This window comes from Aethalodelphis obliquidens, unplaced genomic scaffold, assembly GCF_003676395.1.
Source record: "Aethalodelphis obliquidens isolate GAN/ISIS:26980383/991018 unplaced genomic scaffold, ASM367639v1 scaffold7, whole genome shotgun sequence".
Lineage (NCBI taxonomy): Eukaryota > Metazoa > Chordata > Mammalia > Artiodactyla > Delphinidae > Aethalodelphis > Aethalodelphis obliquidens.
Window position 1 is genome coordinate 13,471,710 of NW_020837951.1, and position 12,317 is coordinate 13,484,026.

The following is a 12,317-nucleotide window of genomic DNA, read 5'->3' on the forward strand; positions in this document are numbered from 1 at the left end:
GCTATCTCTGCTTCAAAGGTATTCTCTCTTGGTATTAGCCAAAATAACCTTGAAATGCAAACTTTGTCATGTTATTTCTCTATTGAAAAGTCCCCAGTATCTCCTCATTCCCACCTCTTTTTCAGCCTCATTTATACCACTCCAGGAATGGTGACTTTGCATTTGATGTTCCATCTGCCTGCAACACCCTCCCTCTCCCTCTTGCCTAGCCAACTCCTACTCACCTTTCAAGTCTCAGTTGAAAAGCCATTTATTCAGTGAAGTTTTCCCTAAATTCTTTTTCCTGGGAAGGATTCCCTGTACTTATTTATATCAGTTTTCATAACTGTCATCTGTCATTTAGGTGTTTGTGTAATTCTTTGCTTATGCCTGTCTTCCCTGCTTGACTGTGAGCTCATTAAGGGCAGGGTTTGTGTCCTTTTCATTGGTATATCACTGTTGGCAGGAGTATGCAGGCTACATGGCACCTAGGTACTGGATGAAAGGATGAAATATTTTCCTCTACTTCATATCCTGGGGAGAACACATCTGTCTTGATCTTTAATAACATAGGAATGCAGCCCAGAGCAACAAATTGCATTGCTCTTTTTCTTCTGTTTTTCACCATTTAGAAAACACATAAGCCCTATCTGAAGCCAACTATCTCACTTACTCTCCCATGTCAGTCTTTGTCTACAATATCAAGGTCACACAATCACCCAATTTTCTACTAACTGTTGTGCAGGTTAATAGAATTAGAATCTGTAAGCCTCAGTACACAGTCTGAGTTAGTATAAAGAGAAGACAGTGCCATTTTGACAGATGAAATTGTTTTCTCTTGGGCAATCAAGATACCAAAGAGAGGAAAAAACCCTCCTTCCTTTCTGCCCTAATTTTTAATTTTTTATGAAGTTTCTTTCTTGTAGCTAATTGTAAGCTTTCTCTTCTTGACTAAAGTGAGAGTTTTATGTTGGAATTTGGAGACTGGATGGATTTTTCTACTAGATAAAAAAAGGAAATATTAAATAAGCAAGAAATTTCTTTTTCCATTTTGAATGTAATAAACATTTGTTGAGCACATACTATATTTGCGATTCATGAGAAGGATGGGAGGGGGAGACATACAAAGATAAAGAGAGAACAGTCTTTTTTGTTTCAAGGAGCCAATACTCTAGTGGAGGAAATAATCGATTGCCTATAATAAGTGCTGAAATCAAGGTATAAGTGAAGTGTTTCCAGTACATAGAGGATGGATTGACCTCTGATTGGCAGAATGGGAGGCTCCCCAAAAATAGTGTTGTTGTTGATGATAATGATGACAAAGTGGATGTTGTGCTGATGTAGCAGCTTATCCAACTAATCCAGAAATACAGTTGGTTGCTATGATTTAAAGACTACTCTAAATTAAATGGTAATGTTGCCTCTTTGTTTTTATTTTCAGTGTTGCCACACTTTTCTATCTCAATAGAAACAGAAAATAATTTCATTGGTTATAAGGACTTTAATAATTTTGAAATTACTATAAAAGCAAGGTAAGAAAGTTTTTTTTTTTTCAGATTATCTAGCTGAACTGAGTTCCAACTCTGGTGACAGTTGCCCAGAGTGAGATGTGTGATCTTTTTCCAGTTTTATTGAGATATAATTGACATATAACATTGTGCAAGTTTAAGGTGTACAATGTGTTGAGTTGATAGATTTATATATCGCTGAGATCTGTGATTTAGTGGCAATGTCTTCCATTACTTTGAAACCGACTGATTGAGAAGACACTATGCCTATAGTTTATTAGCTCATACTGATTTTAGCTGATTCTGATTTTAGCTTTGTTGGTTATTCACCAGAGCAGGGGTGGGAAATCCTAAAGATTTAAGTTCAATGTGTATGTTTAGGAACCAGCATGACTTAGGATATTGGGACTGAGATATGAAACCTTCACTTCTTGTCATTTTTAATGGCTTAATCAGCCAGCTAATGCTGCATAACTGCTCTAAGATCTAATGCCTTAAAACCATAGCCATTTACGAGTCAGCTGGGCAGTTCTGCTGATCTGGGCCAGGCCAACATCAGTGGGGCTCGCCCATGTGCCTGCAGTCAGTTGGCAGGTCAGCTGGGGGCCAGCTCGTTTAGGGAGGTCTTACTCACATGCCTGGCAGCTGGCTAGCAGTTGACTGAAGCTACAAGGATGATTGGACCATGTGTGTTTCTCATCAACCAACTGGCTAGCCTGTAGCAGCAGCAATGCTCAAAGAGAGAAAATGAGAGCATAAAAGTCCTCTTGAGGTTTACACTTTGGGACTGGCACACCATCACTTCCAACACATTCTTTTTTTTTTTTTTTTTCTATACGCGGGCCTCTCACTGTTGTGGCCTCTCCCGTTGCAGAGCACAGGCTCTGGACACGCAGGCTCAGCGGCCATGGCTCACGGGCCCAGCCGCTCCGTGGCATGTGGGATCTTCCCGGACCGGGGCACGAACCCGTGTCCCCTGCATCGGCAGGCGGACTCTCAACCACTGCGCCACCAGGGAAGCCCCCAACACATTCTTTTGACCAAAGCAAATTACAAGACCAGTGCAAAGGAAATAGACTCCCTTCACACCCAAGGAGCTGCAAAAGTGGTGGATACATGGAAAGGTGGAGAATTGGGGTTATTTTTGCAAGCAATCTACCACAAAAGCTTAGGTCATTTAAAAATGACGATATACTGTAGTTATTAATAACATTAACCGATTTATATAACTATATGTGTCAAGCACTTTTGAAAGCACTCTGTACATATTACCTCATTTAAGCTTTACGAAAACTCTATGAGGTAGATACTGTTACTATCCCCACATTACAAATGGAAAAACAGAGGTACATAAATGTTAAGTAATTTGCCCAAGATCATACAACTAGTAAGTCACTTGGCCTGTCTCATTCCAGAATACATGCCCTCAAATGCTACCCTATACTGCCTCTCTTACTAGCATTTATTCCTCAAATAGAGTGTTTGTCCCTTAATCTAAACCAGCATAAAATGCTCACTTGACAGAGAATTGTAGAAATTGACTTCTTTTAATGGAGAGACTTATTTTTTTGTTCAAACTATGAATAAGGAAAGTTAGCTCTTGCTATAGTATTTGCTGTGCAGAAAGTTTTCTTTATTATTACTTTAATTCTAAACTAAAAAAAGAAGTATGCAGTTAGAATTTTAAAAAAGAACATATAACTCTGAGATCGGGCATGCTGCTTTTAAAAACATAAAAGAAGATAAAGAGCAGCTCTCCACTGGTATCAAAATCATTGAGGAAGTGATGTGTCCTGTAAGAAAGGGCCCCAGACCTGACTCTTTTGATCTCCTCAAGATCAGTTTTTTTCATCTAGCACATAGTAATAAAAATCTGTACTTTGGCTTTATTATTGTAGCTTTATGAGGATGAAATATAACAGTGGATGGAAGGCACTTTAAAGTGTATCAAATGCTTTATGTAATTTTGAATTGTTATATTTTATCCAGATTTTATTATTGTAACCCTGTTAGCAAAACAATTTTATGGTATGATTGTTTGACAGATATTTTTATAATAAAGTCATCAACGAGGCTGACGTTTATATCTTTTTTGGAATAAGAGAAGACTTAAAAGATAATCAAAAAGAAATGATGCAAAAAGCAATGCAAAGCACAGTGGTAAGAGATTCACTTGTACCTAAAGATCTGTCATGAATGCTAGAGATGGAAAGTGACTTAAAATTCATCTAGTCCAATCTCTCATTTTAAATAGGTGTGGAAATTGAAATTTAAAACCCTCTGTTGGTTTCTCACTATCCTTAGGATAAAGTTCACTTTCCTTGGCATCAGCTCCCCTCACCAGCCCATCTCTCCCTTTCTTCTCCCTTGCACTGGTCACTTCAGTTTCTCAAAATTACCCTAGTCTCTCTTGCCTCCAGGTCTTTGCAGAGCTGCTCCTTCTGCTTGGGAATGCTCTTTCCCTTTGTCCCCTCCTGCCTCTTCTTTGCCCAGGTAATTCCTTCTCATTCTTTGTCTCAATGTGGACACACTTTCTACTCCCTCAGGCCTTGAGTCGCTCTCAGTGGAGCATGTTTCACACTTTATTGCAGTGGTTCTCAACCAGGGATGACTTTTACCCCCAAGGGGACATTTGGTAATGTCCAGAGACATTTGTGGTTGTCACAACTGGGGAAGAGGATCATACGGGCACTTAGTGGGTAGAGGCCAGGGATGCTGTGAAACTCCTTCAGGACAGTGCCCCACAACAAAGAATTATCCTGTACAAATGAGGTCAATAGTGCTCAGAAACCCTTCTTATTGTATGGTTTATTTACTTCTCTATCATTCTCTACACAAAACTCTTTGGGGGTCTGAATCATTCCCATTGTATGCCCAGAGCCAGCCTCCTTCCTGGCAAAACGTAGGTGCTCTATAAAAATTTATAAGTGAATGAATGAACTCACTGGGAAGTTATTGGTCCATGGTCAAGGGCTAGTGGTTGCTGGAGCTCAGAGTAGAGCCCTGGTCCCCTTTTCTCTAGTTCAGTGTTCTTTACATTATACTGTGGATGGTAAGGGTTCGTGTCATTTTGCTCACTGCTGCATATTCACATAGTTTGTATCATCAGTAATTTAGCCTTTGTTCTTTCAAAATACAGTTTTATTTCTTTAAGATATAAATTAAATGCCTCTTTTTAATGCAAGATTCTATGCTAGACACTGAGATTTAAAGCTACATAAGACAAAATCCCTGGCCTCGTAACACTCAATTTCAGAAGAAAAAAGAACGCAAAATCTATTTTACTGTTGTGGTTAATAATTAAATAATATCATGTGACTTAACCCCATATCCCATTACCCATTGTGTGTTTTTAAATTAGCGTTTCAATATGTAAGCAGCAAAGTACAAAGTAAATATCATAAAACCCCATAAACTCTCAGTTAAGAGCAAAAGTAAGCTGAGAGGTCTAGAAAGATGATGACTCAGTGATTGGAAGAAGTCATCTTTGCCAGCTAGTACAAAAAAGGCCTGTGAAATCAAATGATATTTAAGACGCTTCCGTGTCAAAATTCTAAAGAAATAGATTAGAAAATAACATTCTGGGCTTAACTGTGGACTCATTTACTCACTTTAGTGGTGACAATAAAGCATTCCTCTGACATTTGTCTTCAATTGAGAGGCTAGTAAAGGCACATTTTGTTCATTTTTTCCTTATAAATTCTTCTGTGAAATAACTCTTTCATTTTCCCCCTTTAAACAGTTGATAAATGGAATTGCTCGAGTCACATTTGACTCTGAAACAGCAATTAAAGAATTGTCCTATGGCAGTCTAGAAGATGTAAACAACAAGTACCTTTATATTGGTGTGACAGTCATAGAGTCTACAGGTGAGCTTGGTTTTTTTTTTTAAACTTTCTCTTGGGAAATACTTAGACAGCATTTTCAAGGTATAAATAATTTCTACAGTTCTTTCACAGTTTACTTCCTTTTATAGTTAAGTTTTATTTTTTACATCATTAAAAACTTGGATTAAAGTATAGCTCTGCCACCCCCTAGTCACTGGGTCTCTATTGCCTCACTGGCAAGAATGGGATAACACCTGCCCATCTGGTATTCCAAGTGGGTCTGCAACTTATCTGGCGTGAACATCTGGCACCCCGATTTTCTCACCCAGTAAGAATCAAAATCAAAGAGATTATGTGTGTAAAAACATTTGATAAATCACCATGCAAATGAAAGTTATTACTACTATCATTGTTTTCGTCCCCTTAGCTGTACAATGATGGAGTTGAACAAAGTGCATCCTAAAGCCCTTTTCTTCTGTAATAGTCAGTAATTCTATTTAAAATTGGAGGTAATGTTTCTAAAATAGATCCAATAGTAGTATATCCCTCATAGGGTTATGGTGAGGATCAAAGAGTCAGTATATGCAAAGCACTTAAAACAGCACCTCTTCTTCCTCCTCCTCCTTGTCCTCCCCCTTCCCCTCCTCCTCGTCCTCCCTCTTCCTCTCCCCCTCCTCCTCCTCCCCCTCCTCCTCCTCCTCCTTCTTTTCTCCACCTACTTCTTTCTTAGCATTCTTAGCACCTTGTCTAGTACTCTTAATCCTCACTCCAATGGTTTTAATAGTTATTAATTATTACTCCAAGTTGGGTTACTTTGTCTTACTTCTGATATGTCTTGATTACTAATGTAACTTATATTTTCAGGTCTATATTGAATCCCCAACCAACCTTGAACAAATAATTTAACCACACTGAGGCCACTTTTTTTTTTTCAATAAAATGACTGTTAGACCAAATTATTCCTAAGTCCCCTTGCACCTCTTTAAATTTTCCTTCTGGGTAGCAGAATGAAGAATTGAGGTAACTATCGAGTTATTAAGCACTTTGTATGCATCTGATGCTCAATAGATGCGGGAGAATGATGATGACTTTATACTCCCTGCCCTGGCTGTGTTTTTGACATTGTTTTAATGTTTCTTTGTTACTTTTATTTTTCTCAATTTATTACAAACAAATTCAGCTTAAGCAGTATTTATTAGCTATGCAAAGAGTGCTGCTAAATATGCAGGCTTACAAATATTAATGGTGCGTAATCCCAGTACTCAAGTGGCTCACAAACAAGCATCTATAAGACAAGGAGAAAAGACCTCTGAACGAGAAGGAATTCCACATGTGCTCTAAGGAAAGTGCTTAATGCTACTGACCTTCAGAAGAAGATGAGCTCCTAGGTGATTGTTGAGCAACCAAGAATGGTGTCCTGAAGATGATTGGTCTTGTTGTGAAAGATAAGTAGGGTTTTGAGGCAGGGATAACAGCCAGGATGAAGTGGGGCACCCTTCACAGAGTGAACATACCAAGAGTGGGAGGTGGAGCTTGATCTTTGAGAGTAGCAGATTATTCCTTTCACTGAAGTATAGGATATATATGTAGGGGTATTAGGGATGTAATACTGGAAAGGAGTTTGGGGATACTAGAACTTTGTATATCATTCTTAATAGTTTAGCTTAAGTTTTAGCTAATGGGTAACAAACACTATTGGGGTCTTGCTAGTAGACCCTCTGGGCTCTCTCTACCTCAAGCTCTCCTTTTATGTCTTCTCCACTTCTCTCCATATCCCTGCTTTCTAAAGGTGAATGCCCTGTAAGGCTTAGTCTCTGGCCTACCCTTTCTTCTCTCCTTAATGCCTTATACATATTTAACTGAAACTCAGGCCACTGGTGAAAGTGGTGTCCCTTCCTTGAATTCTTCCTCAGTCCAATCCTATTGCTCTACTTCCATAAGGACCACCTCTGCCCACAAGCCTTGTGCGTAAGGCTTTGGAAACTCCTGAGAAGAGTTTAGACTCTTCTCTGCACTGCCCCTCTGAACCAAGACCCATATCCTACTTGCTGTTGGTAAATGAATGAGTGCAGGAATGGAGTGAATGAATGAATGAGTAGGTCTGTGGAGATATATGAACACAAAATAGCTCCCCACACAGATCCGTACACTCCTAATAAAGGTCAACATAATCCTTGTCATTTCTTTAGGTGGATTTTCTGAAGAAGCAGAAATTCCTGGCATCAAATATGTCCTTTCTCCCTACAAACTGAATTTGGTTGCTACTCCTCTTTTTGTGAAGCCTGGGATTCCATTTTCTGTCAAGGTAGATGATGGGGGGAAACTGCTAAATGTGATTATCTTTTTCTAAAAATATGGGGGTGGCAAACAAAAGAAGGATGATGGAGAGGCAAATCACAGAGGGAACTCATTCTGTGTGTGAAATCTGCCCCTCCGACTATGTGGTGGGTGGTGGGAAACTGCAGACCAGCTTCAGCCTTGGGGATGATATCAACCCTTAGGGCAGTATCACTATTTAGTAAGATAGCCTGTATTAAGCATTCCCTAAATGAGCATTGCATTAAATGATATGTAAATAAAACCCCATAAGTCTATAGTTCAAAAAACACTAAAGTTTAAAATTATTTGGCAACGTGCTCTTTAAAAGTCTTAAGACAGAGATAGCATTCCTTGAAAATAAACCCCTTTCTCTCACCATTTTTTACTTCCTGTGTGTCTCTGAGGGTGCATTTCTGTGCTTTTCACTCTGCATTCTCTTTGTACATAACTCTTGTCTGATCTCATCTCTCTGTATTGTTCTCCATCCTTTCCATCTTGACACTTTCTGTCTGTCCCTGACTCTTTTCTGTATGTTTTTTTTTCTCCTTTACAATATTTTCTCTCCTTCCTCCACTTTTCCTTTTTAAAATGCTGATAGTATGGAGTTAAAACATTCATTTGACCTTTTAATTATATTTTATTGTAGATTAGTATTCTATATCTTATTATATATAAAACATGCTTTATTACATATATGTTTTATTATATTTATAAAATGGAAATTTTTATTCCCTATCCTTTACAAAGCTAGAGTAGAATTTTTTTATTCTTTGAAGATGTGTTGCTTTTAAAAATCAACTTTAGGATAATTAAAATGGGTTATTTATTACTTACCGTAGGTCACTGGCCTTTAAGAGAAAAAAATTTACTAGACCACAAGCAAGCTTTGGACATGCTTATAACTTCTTAGTATATATACAACATATTTAATAATATATAACATATTACTATATAATGCATATGGTAATTTATAATATATTATGGAGTGTATTAATATATATAATACAAGATCACAAAATATGTCACTATATAGAATTTATTATTTTAAAATATATTTTATATATTTCATATCACATATACAAATAAATAATATAAAATATATCTTTGTGGAAATTCTATATGTCCATATGCATGGCAATGAGAGGTAGAGTTTGAGAAAAAAGAAGATGCACTTATTGTTTCTCATATCCAAGAGAATCATTCCCAGAAGTGATTGCCTCATTTTTTCCTTTATCCAGTTCTCAACCAACTGAACACACACAGAAATTAAATAGCAGAAGACCTTATCACATCTACTTGGCAGACCTAATGTGATGATATTTATATTCTGAGTCTTCTCGATATACAGGGGAATCCATTCAAGAATGATTTAACTAAATAAGATTAAACCTTTCTATATATAAGCTGAGAACATGCTTCTTTTTCCTGAATTGAATATGAATAATTTATACATTGGTGAGGAGGAGGGAAAATTATTTCAGAATTGTTATGCTTTAAAAGAAGTGATGAGCTCTTGAAATGAATTTGGACTGTTCTGACAAACAGGTGCAGGTTAAGGATTCACTTGACCATGTGGTAGGAGGGGTCCCGGTGACCCTGAGTGCACAAATGCTCAATGTAAACCAGGAGACAACTGACTCGGAGTCAAAGCAAAGTGTAACACGTTCCAGTGATGGAGTAGCTTCTTTTGTGGTGAATCTCCCATCTGAAGTGGTGGTGCTGGAGTTTAAAGTGAGCTGAATTCTTCTGTTAAATTTTCTGGGACAGTGTGTACTTTTGACTGTGTGTTTTGGCCAATGTGCAGAACAAATGCGGCAGATTTTATACATGAGTCCAGTGAACAGTTCCACAATTTTGCATCCAAAAAAATAAAAAAAAAAAGCACCAGAGGCAATCTGCAAATTCACTGAATGGTCCTTGAGGAAGATAAATCTATCAATTTTTTATTTGGGGTGAATTATATCTGTAAGACTGTATTAGAATCTAGAAGTATCAAAATAGGTATAGCAGTGGAAATCAGTGATAGAAATATTCTCTGTTTCCCACCCCCCAACTTTTTATCTCTTTTCAGGGCCACAAAAGAGCCAAACGTGGAAGCCTCTCTTTTTTCCAGCTGTATGAGTCACTCTACCTTAGAGCTCACTTAATATTCTTCTCTCCTAGCAAATAATATTTAGGTTCCCAATCCCAAATAAAAAATGAGTAAGTTAGTAATGCATGTCAATGACCTCAGCATGCATAGATTCACCATCATCTACTGAGCCCGTATGAAGTGCTAGGCATTGTGCTAACCATTTTGCAGCTGAGGAAACAGAGGCTTTTAACCTTTCTTATGGTTAAATAACTTATCCATACTTAATAAATGATGGTACTCAAGAGGCAAACCAATGCCTGTCTCACTCCCGAGCATGAGCTATTAACCAACCCCTCTGCTGTCAAAGGCCGATATTGGTGCCATGATATCATTTCTGCCCCACTCTGTTTGTAAGCCCTTCTCTGTGCCACGACTTCGCAGTGAAACTGGGCCAGAGAGTCTGTGTGATGTCCATTCACGACTCCTGTCCCCAGTCCTCAGGACCTCCCCACTGCTACCCTTCCAACCCATAGGAAAAGGAGTCCCCAACTCACCATGACACTTCAGGAAGGGTGTCAATATTTGTTGCAGGAGCATCTTTCTCTCTTCACTTCACCAGACTTTCCCACCATAGCCTACAATCCCATATTATCCCAATTATTGTCCATAGCCTTTGTAAAGTTACTTGATACCGCAGCTGTACAAACACTTTGGAGTAATGGATTTCTTTTTTCTTTAGAATTTGGTGTTGTGAATTTTAGAAATTTATAAAGCAAAGAAAGGAATTGAAAAGTTATGTTTCACAGAAAACATTAAGTCACAGTCCATGTATCTTTTTTCACTTTTTTCCTTTTCAGGTCAGGACCAAGGACCCAGATCTTCCAGAAGAAAATCAGGCCAGCGAAGATTACCGAGCAATAGCATATTCATCTCTCAGCCAAAGTTATCTTTATATTGACTGGACTGAAAACTATAAACCTTTGCTTGTGGGAGAACATCTGAATATTGTTGTTACCCCCAGAAGTCCATATATTGACAAAATAACTCACTATAATTACTTGGTAAGTATATAATGATAGATTTACATCTATCTATTCCCCCACCTGATTTTCCTTTGCTTATAGAAAAGCGTTAGAATGATCCCTTACATATATTCTTACAAAGCACTTTCAAAAACATCATCTAATTTGATAATCAGTTTTTCAAAAGCCTTTGAGACAGGGAATGATTTTCATGACTACTTCACAGATGAAGAAACTGAGGGACAAAGAGGTTAAAGACTCACTACAGTCACTCAGATGGGAAGAGGAAGGTTGTGATTAGATTAGACCTGGGAACCTCTGACTGTGTTATATGCCTTTCACCAAAGACAGCCTGATTCCTCCATAGAGAGAGCTTGATTAAATTCTCACATTACCTCTGCTCTACTTCATGGCCAAAGATTACACGCCTAGACCCATTTAAAATATGTGCATTTCACTGGAAAAAAGAGGGGACCCAAATCCTGCTCTTAAGGGTTGAGTCATATCATACCTGCTCCAGCAACATCCCTGTTACATCACTTAAATTAATCGGAGGTGTCAGTCAAGGCCATCAGTGAAAGGTAGGAAAGAATGTAAAAAAAATGTTAAGGGCTTCCTGACAATTACCCAAGAAATGGAATTAATTATTCTGATGATCAGGCCAAACAGGTGATGATGATTTTTTCAACGGTTTTGAAGAAGAAATTAAAAAATAAATGAGGACCATACTGACTGATGAATAATTAGGGGACTTGTTTAGGGACTACATACCAAAACCACATACACAGTCCTGTTCTCTAAGGACAATTTAAGGGATCTCTGAGGACATTTTGGCTTCATATGATTTTTAGGGTTTTTTTTTTTTTTTAAACTCACACCTCCAGTTTAGAACCTAACCTCTGGCTTTAAAACTTAAGGCCAGAAATTAGGGAAAAATAAGATGCACTCTACCTCCTCATCTACATTTTTTAATCAACTAAACAAGTAGATGTTAATGACAGTGTGATGACTTTAAACAGATTTGAGGTCAAATTTTAGCTCTCTGAATTCGTAGCTAGGTGGTTTTGAACTGAAATCAGTATGACATTTAATTACTTCCTGAACCTCAGTCCCTTTATCTACACAATGGAGATAGTATTCCTATCCTTCTGGTTATTACGGGAACTAAAAGAGTTAATTAAATGTACAGTTCCTGGAACATAGTAGGTCCATACAATGTTAACTTTCTTTTTCTTTAACGTAATTTCTACTCCAGCTCCAAGCTCCATCCTGAAGTAAATGTTTTGTTTTTGTAATTACCGTTGCTACTGCTGTTTATTTTTAGATTTTATCCAAGGGCAAAATCGTTCACTTTGGCACAAGGGATAAACTTTCAGATTCAGATTATCAAAGTATAAACATTCCAGTGACACAGAACATGGTTCCTTCAGCTCGTCTCCTGGTCTATTACATCGTAACAGGAGAACAGACCGCAGAATTAGTGTCCGACTCAGTCTGGTTAAATATTGAAGAAAAGTGTGGCAACCAGCTCAAGGTAAGCCACAAACTGTAAGTCACAATCCAACTTTCTTCTGAATAAAGGGGCTGT

At 37.9% G+C, this 12,317-nt stretch overlaps 1 protein-coding gene across 1 annotated transcript in view; it reads left to right on the forward strand.

Moving 5' to 3' along the window:
• Window positions 1–12,317, forward strand: part of C5 (complement C5) — a 77,931-nt gene that overhangs the window by 15,148 nt on the left and 50,466 nt on the right. The window contains exons 7-13 of the mRNA XM_027105020.1: window positions 1,421–1,511; window positions 3,533–3,647; window positions 5,230–5,356; window positions 7,504–7,619; window positions 9,179–9,364; window positions 10,565–10,768; window positions 12,054–12,263. Coding sequence (XP_026960821.1) covers window positions 1,421–1,511; window positions 3,533–3,647; window positions 5,230–5,356; window positions 7,504–7,619; window positions 9,179–9,364; window positions 10,565–10,768; window positions 12,054–12,263 — 1,049 coding nt within the window. The remainder of the gene's footprint in view (window positions 1–1,420; window positions 1,512–3,532; window positions 3,648–5,229; window positions 5,357–7,503; window positions 7,620–9,178; window positions 9,365–10,564; window positions 10,769–12,053; window positions 12,264–12,317) is intronic.